Here is a 24,740-nt window from a genome sequence, read left to right on the forward strand (position 1 = left end):
CTTTGGAGCGGCAACTTTAAGAGAGGAGGGCGTGTTGCAACGGCAAGTGTAAGAGAGCGGTTCCAATTGGGCTCGGCAGAGAGCATCATTGCGTCACGTGAAGATAACAAAGCCAAGGGGGGGGGGCGGCAGCAACCAAGTAAACGTTGGCAGTTGGGACGAAACCGCTCGGGCCCGGGCTTTCAGCTCCCCGCCTTGTCCCGTCCCGAAACGGTAAATCTGACACCTAAGATTTCAGGCACCACCTCTTTATTGTTGTTTCGCGTCGTCGTTGGGGGCGTGTCCAAGTGGGGAAAGTAAACATTGGTGTCGGGCACTGGGCTACCGACGCACATCGCAAACAAATCCAACATCCAACACCGCCGGACGACAGCCTCATCGCCGACAACAAAAAATGCCTCGAGTGGCTAACGTACCGCGCGCTGGCAGCGTCAGAGCGACCTCCGGGTCGATGAACGCTTCGCCCTTCAAGAACTCCCCCGTCAAGTACGTTTGCGACACCGCCCATTCACCCATGTTCCCCCCGCCCAGCAACGCTACTAAACAATACTCAGAATCCCCCTCAACGATGATGTCGAAGAGAAGGCCCGGAGAGCGCAATCGCGCCATGCTCTGCAAGAGCGCCAGAAGAACGAGCTGAAGGCTGCAGCTGCGACACCTTTGCGCAAGGGAAGACACAGCTTGGAGGATATCGAAAATTCGCCCGGTGGCTCCCGGCCTAAGACGCCAGGTGCCCGCGGCAGTCGAGCCCGAACAGTCGTCGACGAAGATGACGACGATATCGTCGTTAGCGGAAGCACAGTTACGCCTATGAAGCGAGTCCCGATTCTCGCAAACTTCGAAGAGTGGATGAAGATGGCCACGGACAACAAGATCAACGCAAACAACTCCTGGAACTTTGCGCTGATTGACTACTTCCACGACATGTCTCTGCTGAAGGAGGGTGATGGAGTCAACTTCCAGAAGGCCAGTTGCACGTTAGACGGCTGCGTCAAGATCTACACGAGCAGAGTTGACAGTGTCGCAACCGAGACCGGCAAGTTGCTGAGTGGTCTTGCGGACAGCAACAACAAGAAGAGAGACCGCGACGGTGAAGGAAACGAAGGTGAAGAGAGTGAAGAAGACGAGGTCGATGAGGATGGAAACGTCAGGAAGAAGCCAAAGCGAAAGGTATGCGACACTCAACCCAGAGTACACGCGGAAATACTGACTTTGAACAGACGCAACGTTCATCAGAGGCCACTCTTGCACCTAGCTTCTCGTCACTCCAACTCAAGAAGTTCGAGCTTGAGTTCGCCGTGGATCCCTTATTCAAGAAGACCTCCGCAGACTTTGACGAGGGCGGCGCCAAGGGCTTGCTCCTTAACCACCTCATGGTAGATACCCAGGGACGCATCGTGTTTGACAGCAGTGACGACGTTGGCGATGCGCACACCTCAAAGACAAGAAAGAAAGATACCGCGGCTGATCAAGACGAGGAAGAGGGTACTCCTGAACCATCCATGGTCGAGGAGCCCGAGCCGGAGGAGGAGACCGAAGACGTAGAGATTGATCTCGGTTCTCTTGGTTCTAAGTTCTTCCCCGAACTGAACATTCTGGACGAGCTTGATGTCTGCCCATCGTTGAAGACCTTCGACCTTGGCAACCCCTCTGGTTCTCTGGATATTCCCTTCCTCAGGGCACCGGAGGACTGGAGAGGTGACCAGGACAAGGAGAAGACGGCTGATTTGCTTGGTGATAACTCTGGCATGTTCATTGATGGTGACAATGCCGCTGGTTTCGATGATGACGATCTCGGTCTCGGTGGTTTTGACCTGGGCGCGGATGTCGCATTCGGTGAGGGTGGTGAGGCGTGGGCTAGGGAAGCTGCGCTTGAGCCGCAAATGCGCGTATACGACGCCGGTCTCAACAACGACGGCGGTGAAGGTGGTGACGATGAGATGCTGGACCAGGACAATGGCGACTATGTCATATCCATGAGCCACGCGCAGAATGCCGACAAGATGCATGAGGACATCCTAGGATACTTCGACCAGGCCCTGCAGAAGAACTGGACCAGCGCCGAGCACTGGAGAATCAGGAAAATCAAGGACATCAACAAGCCAGCAGCTCCAGCCAGGCAACGCAAGGAGAAGGAGCCGTTCGAGATCGACTTCTCCGCGCCGCTGGATAACAACCTGGCTGACGCGCTGTACACAAAGGCCACCAGCAACTCCGCAATCTCCATGCCAAAGAAGGATTGGATCTCCAAGTCAAGGAATCTCCTGCCTGACGACAAGCACTTCAACTCCAAGTCTCTTCTTAATCTTTTCCTCAAGCCCAAGGCCCGTCTCAGCAAAAGACGTGTCCTTGGCACCAGAGGCGGCGCCTTCGGAAGCGGCGGCCAGGACAGAGACGTCCCGGCAGGCGAGATGGACGAGGCTTTCTGGGCCAATCAGAAAGAGCCGCTGCACGGCGCCGAAGAGACGGACACGTTGCCGCAAGGCGACTACGACGCGAACTTCTTCCAGGACGACGCACTTCCCTTCGCTGGTGGTCTGGAAGATGAGGATGATGAGTTTGCAGACGCTCGCGAGCACTTCTCGCCTACCGCAGAGGGCGACCCCGGTGTTACTGAGACTGCGGGTATGACTGCTCTCCTCGGCAGCGACGCAGCGACGAATGCCCTGACCGGCGCCTTTGGCACGACGCTAGTCACGCAAACGCGCCGTCTGCGGCCAGACTATGTGCAATACGCACGTGTAGCCAAGCGGGTGGATGTGAGACGTTTGAAGGAGGAAATCTGGAAGGGCATGGGCCTCGAAAGCCTTGAAGCTGTAAGTCTTAACTCATCCCCGGACGCAAAGTCAACGCTCACTCATGTGCAGGAAAACCTTCCCACACCAACCCCGCCCGAGGACCCGTCCAAGGACCCAACGCTAAAGTTCACAGATGTCATGAACAACCTCCAATCAGTATACCCCAGGCCGATGATGGAGGACATCTCTACGAGTTTCTGCTTCATCAGTCTGCTGCATTTGGCTAACGAGAAGGGTCTCGTCGTCGAGAAGACGCCCGATCTCACGGAGCTGATGATCAAAAAGGATTGGACGGCCGAGATCACGGTTGGTGGAGACTAAACGAGTAGGAAATGCATAAAAAGGAGCGGGAGCGACGGGCGGATGTGTCTTTGCGATCGTTTGTGCCGCGTAGGCCTTCAGCGGCGTTAATTTGCTTGTAACGACGACATGTTTGACTTTTGCAATGTTGATAATGAATGAGCGGAAAGAATCGTTTGTTTCACGCCTCCTCTGGTCTCAGCTGCCTCCAACCGAAGGCATCGCGGGCCGAGTGGGCTCGGGAAGTCTTGGAGTGACGTCTTATGTAATGAATGACAATCGACCGGCCCGAACGGTTTGCCTCGAACTCGCATTAAATAATGATGAGTCTTGCTAGTCGGGCAGTGCTATTTGGCTATCTGGGCAGTATCCACACACATATATAGGTAATCTGTAGCTTATTTCTCAAGTGACTATATTTCTTTTTCTCGTTTTCGCCGTTATTATTATATATTATTATTATCGTCGTCGTCGTCGTCGTCGTTATTATTATCCTCATTATTACTTCTATTGCTCTCTCTATAATCACAAATTATAGGGGACACTGCGCAGGTAGCTAACTAACACTGCCCGACTAGCAAAACTCATAACGATATGCCTGCATTCTCACATCATGCGTCTTGACCGTTTTAACCTGATGAGGGGACCTTCTGGAGTTCCCTTCATCCTAAAGCAATGCCGCTAGCACACGTTCCAACGGCTGGTCCAACCCGACACCTTGGGTCTGGGAAGGGGAGCTAGAGGATCAATCGTGGCCGCTTGGGTCCCCATCCGATGAAGGGTGACTTGGAGGCGACGGATGCGCTGCTGCCATGCTGTGCAGCATCCGATGAAGGGACGAAGGAAACAACCCGGATCGCTCATCGACGAAACAAATGTCTCGGTGTTGTGCACGATAGGATGAACACCAATCAAAACAAAAACAGATGCTACCAGAGTACCTTGCTGGATTTTTCCTTTGCAGTCGGGCTGCGCTGTCGCCTTCTGGGGTCCCTCTCCCAGGAGCATATCCTCCGGGCCGGGAAACACGCTACGCCATAACGCGCATCGGCCGTCGTCCCGTGGTCAGACTAAAGATCTGAACTTGCAGATTGTGGCGCCTGTTAGCCTTGTTTCTCGCTCTCCGGGGTATGGAAATGTGTGTATGTGTATACTTTCTGGATGGCGGGCTGGGATGGGATTTTTGAGCTTGCGTCTGCTTCTGCTTCTGCGTGCGATTTTAGTGTCTGTGACCTTGCAGCAGCAAACGGGAGAAATGTATGTCTTGAGTTTGTGTGTGTTGGCCTATTAAGAGCCCAGCTTCTTTCCCTTTTCTTCGAGATTCTTGTCCTTCCACCTCTCCTCTCTGTCTGCTTCATTGCATCCTATGTCCGCCGTGGCCACGACCAAACCTGCCATGCCGTCGCATACTTATTGGTATGCTGCGTCTGCCGCTCCTCGATCAGCTTAGCTTCACTACCCGTCGTCAGGTCACTGGTCGTGATCGCCGTTGGACACGCAGGGTCTAGCGATCGCGCGAAAACGCAGACGAACAAAAAAAAAAAAAAGGGAAAAAAAGAAAAAGGATTCGAGGTTCACTGGTTCAGCATGCAGTGTTCATTCACACGGCAAGGGGGGGGGGCAAGACAACAATACTACGAGGGTCCTCGCTCGGTCTGCGCGCCAAGGCTCGGAAAGGCAATCTACACAGCAAGTTTTTGAGGGCCAGGGAGGGGAGGACCCCGAAATTTTGAGCACACGATGACGTTGGAGGCTCTGGGAACAAGTGCGAAATGAATGCGGTGGTAAGGTATGAACTGACTGGACATGCATGGGAATGATGTATGTGCCAGGCGGGGTTCGACCGATGTGCCAGACAAAACGAAAAAGGGACCCCTTTCACCTTGCTTATTCGCTATTCGTGACTGGGGGAGGGGGACCCTTAAACCCACACACACACACACACACACACACACCACATGCGCCTGCCTCGTTGGTTGTTCGTCACCTTATCCACTTAGCGGCCGTCCGCATATGCTCCTCGCTTCCCTGGCTACTTGTGTGTGTCTGCCTCAAGCTTGGTTGGGCTTGGGCTCGGGGACCTTGCACATGGTGGACAAGAAGTAAAAAGGGCGTCTTCCCACCACTTCTTTCTCATTTACGTCACCACTCTTCCGTCTTGTCCACTTGAGATCATACTTTGGCCTACTCATGGTACGCAGGTCTTGGGCCAGTCACCCATCAAACTGATCAACACGGGCCAGTATTTCGTTCGATTTGTACGTTCCACTGCCCTCTGTCTTGCTACTTCGTACCATATCCTCATGGTTCAGACCTTTTTTCTTTACACTGCTTATATGATTTTCCGCATCTCTGGCTGCCAGGAAGATTCACTCTTGTCATGCCGTTTTCAACCCAGTTTCCCGTTTCCTTTCAAGATGAACCATATCGTCTGGTCGTATCGCAAAACTCCTAGCCTGCTGAGGCAAGAAAGAAAATATGCAAGGTCCGCCATACCCAAGAACGCCAATGAGGGGGGTTCCAAATACGCCGCCATAAAGTTTCCCAAAAACAATGCCCAGCAAGATGCCAACTCATGAGGGTATTTCAGATACTCGAACACTCCACCTTGGCTGTCCAACTTCGATAGACTCAACATGCCCACATCGACGACGATAAGCAGATGGGTGAAGGCTCCTCAAAAAGGCCCCTGCCCGGCAATAAGAAAAAAGCGACTTCCCCAGCACTCCTTTTGTTCACAATATCAAGAGGTGGCCACATCCACTGTGACATTTTAACAACGTCTGTTGTTCAATAACTCAGCTGCGCGTGACAGCTGGTTCAATCCATCGAGCTTCGGAGTGCCTCGCTCTTGGGCCCCAAGTGAGGTCTGCGAGGAAGCATGTGAGGGTGCATGCGAGGATGCTATCGACCCCTCGGTTCCCGATGAGGATGAACTGGACTGGAATCGCAACAGTTGCGGTGGCGAATGGTATCCTTGGACTTTGTTAGCTCTGAGGAAAGCTGTACCGGCGGGGGGTAAAATACCATTCCGACCGTTTTGGGCGGCTGGGGGCATATGGGGGAACATCGATTTTTGTTCCTGAAGTGGAGGTGGTGCACCGGCCGGGAAGGGAGGTGGTTGCACTTCGAATACAGCTGCCCGGAGAGGCTGAGAAACTGGGGAAGCCTTGCCCTCGTTGCTGCACAAGGCATGGATCGGAAGGGGGTTATGGCTAGGCGTCTGAGGATATGACGGTGCGGAACCGGATGAGGCAGTACTTCCTGCGGAAGGAAGTGGAGGTGGGAGTGAGGTGGGATGTCTCGGGGGTGCATATCCAAAGCCGTTGATCATCTCTGGCGATCTCGAAGCACCATTCAATGATGGTAACACGCCCGAGAATGAAGAGATTGAAGGGAGCACTTGAGTTGGGACAGCCTCGGGGTTGGATTGCGTGTCGGTCCATGTTGGGCGACGGCCATGGCTTGCGCGAGGACTAGTCGAGTGCAGGCTCTCGCGATCGAATTGAGTACTGGTAGGTGAGTGTACCGCTTCATCGGCTGGGTGGTGATGTTGCGAGACAGGTGTAGGGACAGCTGTTGAATATTGTGACTCGGATAACGAGACGACAGAGCCTACCCGTTGCTTTCTGTTCGGAGGCGGTTCACTTCCTGGCTGACTCTCGGTTCCGCTGCCAGTACTGCTCAAACTTCCTGGCGTTGCGCTTGCACTTCCATTTGTTAGGCGAACCCCGGAGTCGAGTTTTTGACGTTTGGATGACTCTTTGGCTGAGAATGCATTAGTAGTGCATGGGAGTGGGAGTAGGGCAGGATATCTCACCTTGATTGGCGCTGGCTTGCCTGGCCTTGAAGTCTGCGAGGTATGCCGTGTACTTCCTGAACTCCGGGGTTTTCTTGTACTCGGCCAAATCATGGTTATACTTCTCCTTTGCTTTCAGAGCTGAGGTTTCATACGGTTCCTTCTCTGCGGGAGTCAGGTTCTGCCAGTGTTCACCAACAAGTTTGGCTATTTCAGTGAATGTCAAATTGCGGCCTTTCAACTCGTCGCGCATTTCTAATACCGAGTTAGCCATGCTAGCACTCTTTCACACGTTCAACTAGGCTTACTGTTGGAGAATAATACATAGGCGGAAGGAGGGCGTTCTGGCGCATTCTCATCCGGCTGATAAGTTGTCAGTACACATATCCCATGCACAGCAGTTGCTCGACACGAACCTTCGGGTGACGTCGGTATTTGCGCTTAGCTTGAACTGGGCCCTCTTTGGTCTCGGGTCGCGGTTGATCGGGTCGTTGCGTCTCGGCCTTGGGCTCCTCCATGCTGGCTCTCGTTGGTGATACCAAGGACACATCGGGAGCGTGGCCCCTGGAGTTGGCTATGCGCCTCTGCAATTTCTGTCTCTGGTATTAGATTGTCTCGCTAGCATCAGAACACAAGTCAGGTCCTTACACGTCTGTGGCCCAACTTGACACCAAGTGCGTCACTGAATCATGCGTCAGTCTCTGGTACACATCGTCGAGATGTGCTACTAACAGGTCGGACTCTGTGATGTCCAAAATCGTATCCCACGTGTCGAATCCTTGCTCCAGAAAGATATCGAGATACTGGGAAATGCCCAGTTCCTGGAAGATGCTTTCAAGATCTTGGGCCATCGTGGCAATGTTTACGCCTCCAAATCAGGCTGGTCGTTGGGCCAGTGCTCGTGGCGTGCGCGTCTCGATTGACGGCAATATACGGCGCTGAGGCTACTCGAGGAGTGCCTCTATTCACAAGCGTTGAAGGTTTGTTTTCCGTCGGTCAATTCGTTCCCATCTGATCTAATCGTCTGTTGGAGACGCTTCGCGCCAATTTCCCTTGTTCGAAGTCGAAGCACTTCTAATCCCTCTCTATCCAGCCAACGATCATTGGAGTTTTCCGACGAAAATAAAGTCGCGTCCACTGGGCGGGGAGGCGAGGGCGACGGGGCAAGGAGGCGATGATGCGCGGGGCGACGAGGACGTGTACTCTCGAAATGCTCTGCGATCCGGGCGACAATGTTGATGCGAAAGCGCTGTGGTGGTCGATATCGATGCCTTTTTCGTGAAATAAACGACGGTCTGCTGTGTCGAGGTTATTAATGGGAAGTCGTTAGGGACGGAGGCATGCGGCAGGTCTGGTGTGGATATACCAACATGGTGGCTGCAGTATAAAGAGGGATCTCGATGACATGGTGAAGGAGACCGAGCTCTTGGGTGTGGGACAACGGGATGGACCAAGCAGAGAGGGGCTTTCAAGAATCGGGTGGGATGGATGGATATGTGTGTGTGTGTGTGCATGTATGTGTGTGTAGAGTGTACCGCGTGTTGCGTACTGCGTACACTGACAAGGAACTGGAACAGTGAACTCGGGAGAGGATACGTACAGAAGAAGCGATGGGGTTTTCTTGCTTTCTAAGCCTGGCAGCAGTCTACTACAAGCGCATAAAGGGTAGGGAAAAGGCAGATAGAATTGGCGTTGCCGGAGAGAGAAGGGATGTATTGGAAGCAAGAAAGACGACGGCGCGTCAAAGTGGGCGTGGAAGTCGTCGTCGTGAATCGAGACTCCGAGTGTTGCTTGTTCAAGGAGAAGGAAAAGGCTGGGTTTGGGAAGAAAAGACGAAAGGCCCGCCAGCAAAAGTCGGTTTTTTTTTTTCTTGTCTCCCCTGGGGTTGTTCGAAATTGGGAACGGTGAAGAAACACCAGGGGGGGTCCGTCGACGGTGCGAAAGGTGATGGAAGAACGGAGCGCGAGTTTTCGGTCCAAAAGCGTGAGCGACAGGATGACGAGGTGAAGACGGAAGGGAACCGTTTATCGAGGTGCGAGCTAGTACCAGCCCCGCGGTGATCGACGCAAATTGAAAGGTGAGGTCAGAGGTGTCAAAAGGGAATTTGTCGGGTGGGTGTGTATTGAAGTAGCCTCAGACGTCGCCGCAGAAGTGTGATCCGGGGTGGCATGTCTTTTCTTTGCCCTCTACTACTACCTTATTATACTGCATAGCACGTCGGTAGTAGGTAGGTAAGGCAGAAAGATGCAGGACCAGAAGCAGAAGCAAAAGTAGCTGGAGAGCTACCTAGCAAGCCAGGTATGGGCCAGAGTTAACAGGCGGATGGTTGTTTGTGTAGAGGTAGTTCAAGGCACCCAGGACGACACCGTAAGCTCCCTGGCGAAACCGACTTTTGAGAAGTTGCAGAGGAAACCAGCACCTTCGACGACGAGGTTCAACTGGAAGCCCATCGCAAATAAAAGCGGGATTCGTCCAGCAATGGCCATGGGGGGCTTCCTAGCCCATGGCAGACCAGGATGCTCGACGAGTCAGGAACAGGAAACGGCTGCTTGGGGGAGGAACTCGTACCGGTACATGCGTCAAGTGCGCGGAACCGCCTCCGGTAGCTACCCAGCTGTATCTCGTAGCCTGTACGAGGCACGGGTCCAGTCCATCTCAGTTCAGCGCACTTCAGTCCGTCAGGAATGGGCTGGGCTGGGCTGGGCTGGAGTTGGTGTTCAGGTCAACAACGTCCATCCACCCCCTCTGTCACTCGTTTGGCTCACTCTGTATTCCGCGATAGGATGCCCGAAGACTTGCAGTAGACGTCCAGCACTGTTCAACCGCTATGGGTGATCCGTGCCTCCATCAACAGTGAAGGTGCTGGACCTATCTACCTACCTAGGTACTCACCTGAGGCTTATTCGTACCTGCTTAATCACTTCGTGCCTTCTTCCAGCGTCTTCTCCCCCGGCTACGTTCGGGCCCTTGAGAACATTGGAGGCGGGTAATTCCGCTGTCTCTGAGCAGACATTCTTCAGCTCGACAACAATGGAAACAGGCTTCGACCTCGACCGCCAGAGTGCCCGCGACGGTCCACAATTCGCTGCAGAGAATCCGTGGTCGAGATACATGGGATACCGTCATCACCAAACACCGCCGTTCAAGATTCAAGATTCGAGTCTCAAAGACTCGAGCCTCCCACAAAAGACCATGGCCGCGACCACAACCACGGGCGGCAGGAGATGCGACATCACGTAGCTGTGGTGGATCCCATCCCAGCAATGACCAGTCCTGGAAGAAGCGAGGGAGGAGAATCCGACACTATGAACAACCCTGCAGTCCCCCAGAGACACGTACCGTCGCCTGGGTTAGATGAAGGTCGAGAAATCCAAACAGCCCAGCTCGTGGACCTGGATCTCGATGCTCGACTTCCACCACCGTCTGTCGGTCGACCTGCACTTCAAGAAGCCTGCCCCAGACACGCCAGAGTCGCGCTTCTCGACGTGTCAGCGTTTGACCAGGCAAACCCAACATGGCTAAACCCACGCCTCTATGCGGGGAGACGGAGCATCCATCCATGGGCGCAAAGACACCTGAAATCGAGAATTGCGCCGCGATCGAAAGCCGCTACCACCCCTGCCGCAGCACACTCACGCGGACGTATCTGGCCAGTACAGCGCCCTACTACAGCCCACACTGGCACGCTACTATCACTTCGGGTAGTCTGTACCCGTCTACCTCGCGGCATTCAGAACCTGGGCTACCTTACCTTAGGTATCAATCTGCCTCACTGTGTAGGTCAGCACCGCCTGCTGTTGTCCGCAGGCCGCCGTATCCAACTGCACGGCGCGGGTGAGGCAACGGTCGGCGAACCATGACTGCCATGCGATCGCATCCATGGCTGCGACTTACCGACAGTCACGTTCGCCGTCTCTGGGGTTTGCGGAAGAAACCCCCGTGGAAATAAACTCATCTTCGCACTGGCTTGGTGTTGGACCGGAGTGCCCACGCAAGCGAGCGAAGCACTGCTGTTTCGACGGCTTGTCTTCCAGCCGCTTCCAAAACGCGGCGACATCGAATGCCCCTCATGATGGAGAGGTCACCAAAACAACACTTTCTCGAGAGGCTGTCTGTCATTACATTACAGGCGTTCGCCAACATCACACGGCAGTCCCTTCTAGGACGTATCGGGTTCTTGATTACTGATGGCACATTCATGCGGTGAAACGCAGGAAGACACCGGGCCAATTCGCCGTTGGCTCGCCCAGTAACTGTGCGCCCCATCAGTGCACGATCGGGAATTTCGTTTTGTGGCAAAGGGGGTCAGCAAAAGCCATCGTGAGCCGGTGATTGCGCATTTGGCCGCAAATGGCATTTCCAATTTTCTCACCTCTCAGTCGCCCATTGTCGGGTGAGGCTGAGAAGTGCATGCACTTTGACCGGGTCGTCACGGCCCCACAATCCATCAAAGCGTTCTGGAACTTGGGCCATCTCGACCACGACCACGACCACTCGCCCGCCCAAGCCAGACGCGGACCAAGGCCAGTAACAACGAGGTCCATGATCCAGACGCAGCGAGGCCCCATTTGCCAAGGTCATGGAATGGAAACTTGCGTCCAGAGCGGTTTTTCGACGTTGACTTGCTAGTCCTGCAGATGTGACGCCGGGGCACATTCTCCAAGGAAGCCCATCTCAAGGATCACGGATACTGCATCAACCATGTTCTGCCACACTGCCTAGGACTAGCTCACATGAGATATCCACAACCACGTCCGGCCTTGATGAATATCAGGACATCGACGATGACCTGTCAGCTTCGCTGAGCTTTGTCAAAGAGGAAAATATGGAACGACGCAGAGTTCTGATGGCAGCACCACCTCGCCTCGTCCGAGGGCAGGTGCAACTAAGCTGTTGCACTGTTGTTTATCCATGCATCAATCGTCATGGTTGTGGGCCCTCACTCGTCCAAGACGTTTACTGAACGTTCTGGACTCTTCAAGCGAACGCTGAGCGAACGCCTAGGCTAGCAAATCGAACGCAGCCACTACTCAAAGGCCAACATTCCTGTCGACGCTACCCTACCGTACTATGCAGTATGTACACTCCAGTCCGACCGAGAAGAATGGGGGAGGGCGTCGGCCTATCGATCTCGCAATTAAGGGCAGAGGGTTTCGCAGCGGAACGCGCTACAAGTCGAGTGGTAGCGTTACAGAGCACCGATGCACACAAGTCACCTTCCAACTCGACCGTCGATAGGCTTCCCGCCGTGACGTAGATCCGATGCGGCGCGTGGCTTGCGGAACCTTCCACTTCACTGGGGTTCTTGGGACCTGATGGCCGACTGATGTTAGGGTGTTGGTGCTCTCGCGGGGCACAGTTTCATCAAAGATGGAAATAGCGGGCAGCGAAATGGGCAAAGAGGTGATATACGTATCGACTAGCGATCGGCTTCTCCAGGCGCCGACCGAATGAAGACTATTGGTGTGGGAGACATGGGAAGAGGAAACAAAACTCCGAGGCTACAGGATCGTCAATCGAGTTTCGCTGATGGGCCATTTGAGCAGTGACTCTTCGTCAGGGCAGTGTCACCTTCAGGGCCTATACGGCGTACTTCTGGGTGTCTGATGAATCTAGGACGGCACAGACGATCGCGATGAGCCAGAGGTAGAGGCAGCAGCGTTAATAAGGGAACCAACCGTATGTTACGGAGGGGTGTGGTGGCAGTCGTACACGGTGATTTAAACATCTCGATCCTCGAACGCCCATTCCAAGTCATCGAGATTCAGCAAATGCCACCAGTTGTGCTCGAGAAGATTGGACGCCAGTGCGTCAGAAGGGGTAGCATCCCATGTGCTTTGTTGGGATCTGATATCATGGTTCTCGATGAAAGTCTCTGAAAATCCGATCTGTGTGCGGAGGGGTTTTGGTCGATATCTGGGCTTGGGCTGCGGCATCGAACAGTCAGACGGAATCTCCAAGAAAAAGCAAGTGCGCCATTGACGAGCCTAGTAAGGGGAAGGTTGACAGTTTCCGGTCTGCTAAGTGGGGCTGCCTAGCAACATGCCTGAGGAGAAAGCGAAGTCGCCAGGTACCGGCTCCAAGTACCGATACCAAGGCCTCGTGCAGCGACAAGAAGTACTCGCATCTGTCTTGGTCTTCAGCTTCCACTTTTTGCGCTTCAGCAGGCTTCGTGTCGTTCTACAGCTCTGGAGACCCTACAGCAGGCCTCTGGACAGTCGGACAGGCGTCGCTCAGCAGCCCATCGCGAAGCCTGAAGGTACGGGACCTGGATGGCAGCTCAAATGCTAAGGCAAGGTATCCGTATGTGATCAGGCATGCGCTGCCATACCTTACGTTACTCTCCAGTCACTTACACCGTCCACACACCCACCAAAGCTGCTGACAGGCCAAGCAGGCATGGCATTGGCTGCGCCTTCGGCGTGCACTCCGGTGGCCATTCAATATCTATGCACAGGCACGAATGGCCTGCGGCCTTCCAGGATGCGACAACATCAGACCAACGTCGATGCATTTCGATGCGATGGTACTGCCGGTCATGATACTGTGTGGTCTTAGGTTTTGGATTCTGAGCATGTGTTGGCTCATTAAGGAAGCAGACCATCTCAGCCATCCATCTACCGAATGACGATCGACTGAAAGAGTCAGGTGCTGGGATTACCTTCAGCCGAATGGGCCGCGATAGTTTTGGACCCTTGCTATCGTGTCCCATGTCTAGGTTGTATTTGAATCTTTCCCAAGGATGTAGGGCGTATCACGGCCATTGGTCATGTACAGACTACTTTGCTGCCAGATGCAGCCTGGGAGTCATTTGTTCGAGAAGGCCCATCTCGATGAACAACTGGAGAATGAGGCAATTGGTCAAGGCCAAAAAGGAAGCTGACTGGCATCGGTCGATTGCCAAAAGTGCGTCTGGAAATCAGGTGCAAAAGGAAGATTGCCCAGAGGCGGATTCGAACCGCCGTCAACACGGTATCGCTGAGTGATGGAGACCACAACGTATCATCCTAACCAACTAGACGATCTGGGCGACCAATTGAGTTGAAAAGTTTCATTATGTTCTTCAATATGAAGGTACGCACAACTGGCGCAAGTGCGTTTGTCTTCTTGGGGACCATTGGCCTCTAATTCTTGGTGTGGCTCCTGCCATTTTTCTGCAGTGGCATCCCAGTTGCTTCACCTCAGGCAAGACCGCGCATGAGGAAAGGTATCGCCTAAGCAAAAGAAACAGAAGAAGGACCCCACTCGGTCTGTGTGTCCCAGTGTTTTGGGAAGGAAGTGAGGGGTTTGAGCCATGACGGCAATTCTGTCGCCCGACGTCAAGAATTCCGCCCAAGTCCTTACGAAATCCCATTCCTCCATCCTAGAAAACCCGTGTGACCAGACCCTTGAGACGACGCCGAATTTTCGCCATTCGCTCGGCATTACCGAATTCCTCCAGCCTCGCTCAGCTCAGACCACCGCCAACACAACACGCCTTCCTGAGCCAAACCGAGTTCTCGCGACTCTCCCGCTTGTGAAAGAAGCCACGAAGACACTACCGCGTATCTCCCAGCCCGCGTGGTTCAGGCATCGAGCGCTGAAGAGAGGGTATCCGCATTTCCCACATTACGGCAGACTTACAACAAAAGGCGAAAGAGCCCGAATACAGAAAAAGAGGGCGACACTCCATCACCGGCCCCCCAAATCAGGCCACATTCTACTGATTTTTTCAGCTATTTTTTCCCCCCTACCTTCAAAAGCCTTCCACTCGCTCGCCCCGTCGCCGTCTCCGAACATGGCCCCAGCGTCTCAGGAGCCCGAGCCCGCCTCCGCGACCACGACCAGGCCCGACAGCGACTCGTCGGTGGACAACATCGCCCAGGTATGTGCGATTATCCCGTATCTGCGCTTTTTTAGGGACCCGACAGAGCAAGGGGGTTGCCGGGGGTCATGCTTATGCAGAACTTCTGCCTCGAGCTTTCAACCGGCGTCCGCCCCGTCCTCCTCCTCCCCCTGGGTCCTCGGTCATCGTGGTTTGTCTCTCTCACTCTCGCTATCATCCTCGGTTCTCAGGCTCGCTCCTCCTCAGCTTCTCAATTCTGCGCCTACGCACGCTCGTTGATTCGCTCAGAGTTCCCATCCATCGGAACTGGAGCGGTCTGGACCCTCCCTTGTGCTGTGTGGGCGTTAAGGTGGGGTCCAGAACCGATGATGTGTCGAGACGGCAACAACCAGCAAGCCGCCGGTTGGTTGGGGTTGACTTGGTTGCTGGTGTTGCTGGTGTCACAGCCGAAGACTTGAGGAGCAGCGAGCCCGCCCGCCTGCCCGCCCTAAAGAGCAAGCCCTTTACGAGTATGAGAGAGAGCAGAGAGCAAACCCACGGAAGCAAGGGCCCAACGGTATGGAGGCAGAAGGGGGTGGCAGGTTGTGACTATCTATGGAATACCCCCCGTTTTTCACTTTTCCAGGGCTGACCACGTTTGGGGCGCGTCCTAGGCCTACAGGGACCTCCAAAGGTACGCTCAATCAACGAGCATTTTTCCATCTTCTCCCTCCCCGCTCCCTCGTCTGAAAGGGCGAGTGCCAGCACTGCCTTTCTGCGTGCGCCCCCTAGGTGTGCGCTATTGAAACGCCCCTCTTCCCCTACCACAACACTCGGAATGGCATGTTTGCACCCTGGACTCGAGGACGGAGCTGCCTCCGAAGCTGCAAAGTGCGCTTAGGAGGAATGAATCCGGGCAAGCGCCACAGTGCACCACCAGCCACATCACAGCGCAGTGAAGCACAGGGTAGTGCAGCATCTCGCCCAATCTGATGTCGGATCCTTGCGCTGCGCAGCACCACCCAACAGCTTTCTGATCACTGTTTTACGGAATATCGTCCGCAGCCCTGGGCCCCTCGGACTTAGGTTGGCGCAGGTGCATCTCGTTTCCGGCTGAGGATTGCGGTCTGGACCAACCAAGGCCTTTTCAGATTCAGATTTGGCCAAATCACAATCTCCATGGCAATTTTCCAACCGACGAAAAAGCCATCAATACCAACACCTTGCGCGCCCCTCCCCACCGCTCCGCTCGCGATATTTCTGTCTACGACGATGCATCGAAGCGAGACACCTGCCGGTCTCTTTACCAGGCAACTTTACGAGGTAAAGTTGAAGGAGGGGTAATGAACTGTGGTACGACGGTGTCTAAATCCGCTTGTCACCAGACGGCATGAGATGAGGGCTTCCGGTTACCACTCCCCCAGCCAAGCAGCCACCTCGGGAAAGGTTCTAGGCCCTCTAGTAAGACCGTCCGCCCAGATCCCAGGGGTGAATCCCGCCTTCAATGGTCCTCACACGGGGATAAAGCTCCCGTTCCGGTCTCAGCTGGTGGCCATCTCGATGTTCGAGGCCATTCTTTCGTGTCAATGTCGAATAGTCTGGACTGCCAAACCCACCCCCCAATAGCCACCAACCCCTCTCTCTTGCGTCCGGTCCAGCCAAGCGGCGACACGGAAAAGATAGATTCCCATTCATATTTACCCATCCAGACGCGTCCTCGTGACCGCCTTTTCTCCACGCTGACATTCAGAAATTGGACTAACCAAGAACCGCAAACAGAGGCGAGCAGGCTGCCAGCGCGCTCGAGGCGAACCTGACGAACCTCGAGAACAGACTGGACGCACTCCTAGCTGCCTTTGAAGCTTCCGAAGCAGGAGCTGAAGCCCCGAAGGACACGAAGGACACCCAGGATGGAAACTCCCCCAGCGGACAGAAGCGCAATAAGGGGTCCGGGCCCGATGCCTCTGGAGCGGCGAAGAAGCCTTAGTCGGATAGACCGGATTCCAAAAGTATTGTGAGGGACAGGCGTCGGTCGAGAGACGGAGCCGACAACCAATTTCCACGTTCTTCGGTTCCGCTAGTCGCCCTCTCTTTACGATCCTGAAATCCGACGATCAGTGCTGAGAATCGATGCTAAGGGCAGCCTAAAACATGGGGATTTGCAATTGCTGGTATGGAAAACCGCTGGGTGGCGATATTCGGGGGCAAGTTCCCGCGTGGGCGGACGCGACGATCCCTTGTTGGAGATCAGGGGCGGTATTGATCAGCGTAGTCCGGCTCTTCCTCCCCGACCTGTCCTGTCACGTCTCGTCTTGTCGACTGCATCCCATCCCATCTCGATAATTCGTCTGTATGATCGGAAAAGATGTGCGAATTCGCGGTTCTGGATGGCCGGTGATTATCGTAGGAAGCGTCGAACAAACGCGGGAGGAGGGGGAGGGGGTGGTCTGTTTTCTTTCCCGTCAACATTCTTTTGCCACTCGCTAGGGCTGGCCAATATCCGCAGCTGCAAGACGTTATCGCCCCCTAGTACTTATCACACATGTTTGCCATCCTGCGTCTTGATGAGAATTGTGATCTCGATGGCTTTTTAGCGTGTGTCGCCCGGTGATTTGGAGGAGAAACAAAGTGACATTTGGTATTTGGGCCGGTACTTTGATGCCATGGTGCGGTGGTGCAGGGAAGCTATGGACTCTCTGTCCCGTCTGAGGTCCGGGAAGGAGGGGGTGGGAAGTGTCAACAAGTGAGGGGCAGGCAACAGATTAAAAAAAAAAAAAAAACCATGGGTTTGTAGAATGCCGCTTAGGACCAGGGCAGAATCGCATGCCTTTCGTGGTGTGATTGTTGAATTCGCGGGCGATTTCCCTCCCTTGCTCATTCGGCCGGCGAGCGAGCGAGCGAGATGCTTGGATGGACCCCCCTGCCCACCTCCCCTCCCCCATTGTGTGCGGCTGTTCTGCTTCACATTCTGCTCGCCATTTTTTCTTACAGTAAATCGTTGGCGGCTTCAACGCAGTTAGATGAACATCACGAAAGAAACTTATTTCGACAAGTTCGGAAAATTCAGCCTTTCCTTATACGGTGGCCTTGCTTCTCTTGATATCAATGATGTAGTCTCGGGACCCCCAACCTATCTGACGCCCTTGTTGCTGGTAAACCTGGTCTGAGCAAGGAGAAAAGGAAAATCAAGAAAATTCAGAATCCCATCTTTCCCCGCTATCAACCGTCAATGCCTGTTCTTGAGTAGTGGAAACTTCTTTCCTAATTCTTCGTCTTCGTCGTCGAAATAGCCCTTCCAACCAACAGACACAGCCCAAAGCTCTTCAAGCTGAGGGCTAAGCTAATCGCCCTATACAGGAGGCCCATGTATGGCTGCCAGGAACTTTGATCTCATCCTCCTGTCTGTCCACCCCTGGGTACCAATAGTAAAACTACAATCCAAGGTTAACGAGATGGTGAAGAATGCGGGCAGTGTGACGCCTGTCCCTCCCTCCTGTCTGAAATACCAAAATAAAGACAAAAACTCCCAACGACCTCCGTAATCCCATTGACCCCCTCCCTTGTGTGCAAACCCATCTGAAGAGATCCAGTGTGCTCATAAAAGAAACTGTCTCCCCTTGTCGCATGTGCTTGCACACTATGCACAACCCGTCTTTATAACGAAACTCGAAAACAGTGCTTCTTCTTGTCTTGAAATGCCTTCTGCTGCTTGAAGGAGTCGTGCCGCTCGTAAAATAGTTGTGATGGCAGAGATGTGTCGGATAGAATGAGCAAGCAGCGGCGTCCAGGTGCTGCATCCATCCTCCAATGCTCCTCCATCTTTCTTGGGTATTGCTTCGTAAAACGATGCTACTCGTTTGGCTTACTCGGGTCGCCACTTGCGTTTTTTCTGAGCCTGTCCCTGCACATCCCAGTTAGGAACTATGTGACCTCAGCAGCAGCTACGCGCACGAACAAGAAACCAAGTTAGCTTGTTAGGCTGCGCGAGTCGGAAAGGCCGTTACGTGCCCTAGTTATGGGATCCTCCTGATCCGCCGTGACCAAGGACGGGCTAGCCAGACTAGGCCCTGTCATTGGTTCTATTGATGAAAAGGCTCGGTTCTCCAGAGGTGGGCGGAGGTGAGACTGAGGCTGCTCATTGCCAGTGGCCTTAACCCTGGACTGTTGAGCAAGATCTCTCTCCCTGTTCTTCTCCAGCAGCTGACCCCCCAGGGTAGCACACTTGAGAATGGTCTGGATGAGGTGGTTTTGCTGCAGGGGCTTGGACAGGTATTCGTCCATCTGGGCCTGGATGCACTTCTCACGGTCACCCATCATGGCGTGGGCTGTCAGGGCAATGATAGGGGTACGATGCGAGCCAAGGCTTCGCTCATACTCGCGAATCTTGCCAGTTGCCTCAAAGCCGCCCTGCCGGGTGGGATTAGCTCGCAATCAAGATAGACATGTAATAGAAATTCCGGGACTTACCATGATGGGCATTTGTACGTCCATGAGGATGACGTCAAACTTCTTCCGCTTGATTGCCTCGACGGCTTCAAGACCGTTGCCGACAACGGTGACCACGTGGTGGTACTTCTCGAGGATCTTGACTGCAAGCCTCTGGTTGACTCGGTTGTCTTCTGCAAGCAGAATCTCGAAGGACTTCGTGTTATCCGCAAGCGATGGCGTGGCGCGGTTCTCGAGGGCAGGGATCATGCCATTGCCCAGGTCAACTGCTGTGCATGGTGTCGTCATATACGACGTGATGCCCAGATCCAAGCAGGACTTGAGGTTCACGTGAACGACAGGCGCCAACAGAACGATAGGCAGGTATTTGAAGTCATCCACCGACCTGAGTCTGCGAGCCGTGTCGATGGAGTCGACGATGATAACGTCGTATGGCATCGCTTGAGCGTCTCGAACTCCGGTGAGCAATGGGTCCTTTTCCGACTGAACAACGACGGGCTGCAGGCTGATCTTATGAAGCATGTCCCGGATCTGTTCGCCGTACGAGGTCTGGGCCTTGTCGACGAAGAGAACTTGGTGACCCTTGTAGGGCTTGATCTGCTTCTCAATGGACTCGACGCCGAGATCTGACAGGCGAACGCGACATGTGAAGTGGAACTCACTGCCCTGACCGTGCTGGCTCTTAACCCACAAGTCACCGCCCATGAGCTTCACTAGACGCTTCGAAATGGATAGACCAAGTCCAGTGCCGCCGAACTTTCTAGTCATGGATCCATCGGCCTGCTGGAACGTGTCGAAAATGAGGTCGAGCTTGTCGGCCGCAATGCCAATACCCGTGTCGGTAACAACGAATTCAATGGCATACTGGTCGGGGTTGCACTTCCAAACCACCGGATCGGCCTTCTTAATTGTGAGACTGACCTCTCCATGCTCGGTGAACTTGATTGCGTTGCCGACCAGGTTCAGAATGATCTGCCTAAGACGGAACGAATCGCCAATGACATGGTCGGGTACTGAGGAGTCTACTCGGTACGTGAGGTCGAGGAACTTCTCGTTGGCTTTCACAGCCAAGGTCTTGAGAGCATTGAAGACCGTTCCACGCAGAGTATACGGAATCTCCTCAATGACCATCCTCCTAGCCTCAATCTTGGACAAGTCCAAAATATCGTCAATAATCGTGAGCAGACTGTTGGCGAGACTGTTGACGATATTTAACATTTCTCGCTGGTATTGTGTCAAGTCTGTGTCGAGGGTGAGTTGTGTCATGCCGATAATACCGTTCATGGGTGTGCGAATCTCGTGAGACATATTTGCCAGGAACTCTGATTTCGTCTTGTTCGCCAACTCTGCCGCCTCACGAGCTTGTGTGTTCCTCTGGATACTATCCCGTAAGTTTGACACCATCTGATTGATTTTTCGTTTCAGTTCGTCCATTTCGCCAGAAGCTTCAACCTCGACGAGTTTCGTGAAGTCCCCGTCCGTCGCCAGGTTGGTTATGTCAGAGAATGCGCGCACTTGAGTTGTCAAGTTGCTGGCCATGGTGTTTACGTCCGTCGTGATCTCACGCCAGCGACCCTTCAAGCCGGCGGGGTCTGCTTGTGCGCCCATCTTGCCGTCGACGCCGACGTCTCTGGCTACTCGCTGCACTTCGTTGCAGAAATTAGAAAGCCTATCAACCATGTTGTTTATGGTCTCTTTGAGAACCCGGATTTCTCCCTGAGCCTCGACTTCGATCTTCTGGCTCATGTCGCCATTCGCAATAGCCTGTGTGACGGTTGAAATGCTGCGGACCTGCAATGTAAGGTTTGAGGCCATGGTGTTGACGTTTTCTGTGAGGTCTTTCCATTTGCCTTCCACGTTGTCGACCTGAGCTTGTCCGCCCAGAGTTCCGTCAGTGCCGACTTCCCTCGCGACCTTGCTGACCTCGAAAGCGAACGTGCCCAGACGGTCAACCATGGTGTTGATGGTGTTCTTGAGATCAAGAATCTCACCGCGGACAGGCACTCGGATTTTCTCTGTGAGATCACCATTGGCGACGGCAGTCGTGACCTTGGCAATGGCACGAACTTGCGTTGTCAAGTTCATGGCCATACCGTTGACGTTCTCAGTAAGGTCTCTCCAAGTTCCCTCGACGTCATGAACGGTGGCTTGACCACCGAGACGGCCTTCGGTGCCGACCTCTCTGGCAATCTTGGTGACTTCCCGAGCAAATTGTTGAAGTTGGTTAACCATAGAGTTGATAGTAGACTTGAGGTCGAAGATCTCGCCCCGACAATCCGCTTGAACCTTTTGAGTGAGATCTCCCTTGGCGACGGCAGTCGTCACCTTGATGATGTCCCGCACCTGTGTCGTTAAATTGTTTGCCATAGCGTTGACGTTGACTGTTAATTCGTTCCACATGCCCTTGACGCCTTCAACATCAGCCTGTCCGCCGAGTATGCCCTCGGTTCCTACATCACGGGCGACGCGAGTGACCTCAGATGCAAATGTCCGGAGTTGATCCACCATAGTATTGATTGTCTGTTGCAGTTGCAGAATTTCACCACGAGCAGGACGTTCAATCTTCTTGGTCAAGTCACCATGGGCGACAGCCGTGGTTACCGATGCAATTTCGCGCACTGCGCAGTTTGTCAGATGGAACATGTCGAGAAAACCATTGTCATCGACGACTTACCTTGGTCCGTGAGATTCTGAGCCATGACGTTGACTGTCGTCTGGTTAGCTTATGCATTAAGGACTGCATTGAGATGCATGCATACCGTTGTCTGTGAGTTCTTTCCAAGTACCATCGACACCTTCGATGCGGGCCTGACCGCCGAGCAAACCTTCGGTTCCGACTTCGCGGGCGACGCGGGAGACTTCGCTTGAGAATACCTGCAGCTGATCCATCATGGTGTTGATTGTCCGTTTGAAAGTAGTGATTTCCGGGTCCATTTCGACGGTGTTCATGCGGACCTTCTTGGAGAGGTCTCCGCGTGCGACAGCTGTAACGATCTCACCGATTTCCCGCAAGGCTTTTTGGAAGGCCTCGTTGGCCTTTTGGTGTTTCCATAGTTCCCGCTCCAAGGTAGCGACTCTTTCTTGCTCGATCTTGAAGAAGGCCTGCTCTTGCAGTTCCTTCTGCTCGAGAAGCTGGGCGCTAACACTGCTTATTTCCTGTCTCGCGCTAGAAATGCCCTTCTCCTGATCAAGTACCTTCTCTTGCAAGCTTTCCAAGGCTTCGTCAGTCAGCGGGCTGCCTGCGAGGCTTGGGTCGTCTGAGGCGGTACCTTCGCGTTGGAATTTTGGCCTGGGAATGGGACGGCTATTTGACGATGATGGCGATGTGGCCTCGGAGTCGTCGCCGAACAGGGAATCGTGGACCTCGTTGGGTGTTTCCGGGAAAGCGACGGATGCGTGGGCTCTGTTCTCGAGCTTTTCGATTCTCTGGGCAAGCTTGGCCAACTCGGTCTCAAGACTGCGCTTCGCCGGGGTGTCACGACCGGGGAGCTCGATCCGCGCGTCGGCCTTGAAGGGGAGGGACATCGGTGTCGAGCCGTCGGCGGCGAGGGATTGCACGATGGCCGCCGCGGCGGCCAAAGCAGAGTCGTCGACCATCCTGTTTCTGTACAGTTTACAAGCTGAGCAGAGAGAGACAGCTCAAGGAATTGGTGGAGAAAAGGTATTTGCGGTCGAGGGAGGGGAGGCCGCAGAGGGGAGTTCGGTGGGAAAGGAACGGGGCGGGTATAGATTCAGGAGGAGTCGTGAGCAATCGGCAGCATATTAGCTCTGGTCAAGTCCGGGAACCAAAGTGAATACAGCAGCGAGAGGTGTGGTGGGATAGGCGAGAGTCTTTTCACCGCCCGAATCTCGTTGATTCGCCGCGTATTAGACGATGGCGCTCTTGTCTGTGGTGGTGCAGGAAGGACTGATGGGGATAAAGTATGGGATGGTAGGTAGGAGGTAGGTAGGTTATGTGAGAGAAAGTACGAGGGAAGGAGTTGGTGTAGGTGGGTTTGTCGGTATAGGAAAGAAAGAGGGTGAGTTGAAAAAGCAATGAGGCGAGCAAATGGCGAGTAGACACGCCCCGAGAATGGTCAGGCGGATAGGACGAGCTGCTGCTAGAGGTCGCAAAGAGCCAAAGCGAGGGAAGGACCACTGCACTGGAGAAGAGAGGAGATAAGGCGGAACAAGATGCAACAGGGGGGGCTAAACGGATACCACAGCGGATGGAGAGGAGGGCGGATGTAGGGATTGGGGTGGGATGGGATAGGCAGGCGAGGGGAGGGGGGGCTTGTGGGAGGTGGAGAGAGGATTGGTTCGACGAGGCGAACCTCAGAGACGGTGCGGGTGTAGGTGAGAGTACGGATACTGCTGCTGCTGTTGCTGCCACCACTGAGTGAGTGTATTTCTGGCCGAATTTCCCTACTGGCGCTGGTCTGGCTAATGCCGCTGCTGGTTGGACAAGCACTTGAAGGTGCGGCACAGGGTTGGCATCTGTACAGCATACCGGGACAATTCATGTCCAAGAGGTGCGCTATCATGTAGTTGTACCTCGAGTAGGTTTCCGAGGCGGGATACACTCGGTCTACCTAAGAGGGGGGCTACGCAGGTACCTGCCTTGAGCAGCCGTCTTCCAATGAGAGGGGAGAACAGCGCAGCGCTAACACCATTCTGTCCAGCCTTGCGTACCTTCCTACGCCAAAACTGCAGCTACGGGTACTTTCTGAGTCGAACGGGTGTCCATATCATCCAGCGAATAAGATCGGCCCAAGTGGGGGGAGCGTGGTCCGGCAAGGGTGGCCGGAGCCTCTCTGAGGACACAACAATTCGCTCTCCTTCCACGGCGACATGGAATACGAATGGTGATCGATCGATATTTTTTCCTAACGCAGCACAAGCGTCGACGCCCGGGAAAGCGCTGTTAGCGGTCTCCTGTGTGCTTCTCCCGGTTGCCCAGTCTGTCTGGCGACTGGCATTGGTTCGCCCAGCCTGGTGAGCCCCTCTCCAAGCCTGAGCTGCCCTGAGATTTTTCTCGTGATGCGACTTGAGGTACCTGTACCGTCAGAGTATTCACCTCCAGGACATCACGGCGAGATACATCTTTGAGAGCTGGTAGCTGATAGCCCATCCGTGCACGACTTGTGCTTCAGCCTGTCCGACCCGACGGCTCCTGCCAATGGTCCAGCCCAGTGTATCCCATCCGTCCTATGTAAGGTAGGTATCTTCTTACCGCTCCCCTCCCCCCTTTCTCACGCCAATGCTAATGCCAATGCCAGCCGGTAGTGTCCAGTCCGTATGGGCATATTGTCTCGAAAATGAATGGGAAGAGGCTAGTGCAGGCCGTTGAAGCAGTCTACTCCCCGTCTGGCTCGTCCGGCCGCCCCAGCAAAACGCATCGGGGCATGTCGGCCGTTGCCACTGTTCAAACTGGCGACTGGCTCGTCTGCCCGCAATGTCGTTTGTGTCAGGCCTGTCGTCTCCCATCACTCAAGCGGATGTCGAGACTGCGAAAGGGCCCATGTATGTGCACCTGAGGTCAGACAGGGCAAGGCAAAGCATCTCGCGTCTGCTCGAGAGATGGCAAGACATTAGCAGTACTTTGGATAACCTA

General features: G+C 54.2%; 3 protein-coding genes across 3 annotated transcripts; 1 reads left to right on the plus strand and 2 right to left on the minus strand.

Moving 5' to 3' along the window:
* Positions 1 to 394: 394 nt before the first annotated feature.
* Positions 395 to 3,119, plus strand: cnd2 (Condensin complex subunit 2; the record flags this gene model as incomplete). Its single annotated transcript, XM_037315978.1, has 4 exons — positions 395 to 486; positions 555 to 1,170; positions 1,221 to 2,816; positions 2,868 to 3,119. The coding sequence occupies 4 exons, from the start codon at positions 395 to 397 to the stop codon at positions 3,117 to 3,119; spliced, it is 2,556 nt and encodes an 851-aa protein (XP_037184373.1).
* A 3,758-nt stretch (positions 3,120 to 6,877) lies between these two features.
* Positions 6,878 to 7,748, minus strand: HMGB3 (High mobility group protein B3; the record flags this gene model as incomplete). Its single annotated transcript, XM_037315979.1, has 5 exons — positions 6,878 to 7,152; positions 7,206 to 7,260; positions 7,314 to 7,490; positions 7,546 to 7,579; positions 7,630 to 7,748. 5 exons carry the CDS (start codon positions 7,746 to 7,748, stop codon positions 6,878 to 6,880), a joined length of 660 nt encoding a protein of 219 aa, XP_037184372.1.
* A 10,919-nt stretch (positions 7,749 to 18,667) lies between these two features.
* On the minus strand, positions 18,668 to 22,744 carry NIK1 (Histidine protein kinase NIK1; the record flags this gene model as incomplete). Its single annotated transcript, XM_037315980.1, has 4 exons — positions 18,668 to 19,108; positions 19,169 to 21,765; positions 21,822 to 21,854; positions 21,907 to 22,744. The coding sequence occupies 4 exons, from the start codon at positions 22,742 to 22,744 to the stop codon at positions 18,668 to 18,670; spliced, it is 3,909 nt and encodes a 1,302-aa protein (XP_037184371.1).
* Positions 22,745 to 24,740: the final 1,996 nt, after the last annotated feature.

This window comes from Colletotrichum aenigma, assembly GCF_013390185.1.
Source record: "Colletotrichum aenigma strain Cg56 chromosome Unknown KSG_Cg56_contig01, whole genome shotgun sequence".
NCBI classification, from domain to species: domain Eukaryota; kingdom Fungi; phylum Ascomycota; class Sordariomycetes; order Glomerellales; family Glomerellaceae; genus Colletotrichum; species Colletotrichum aenigma.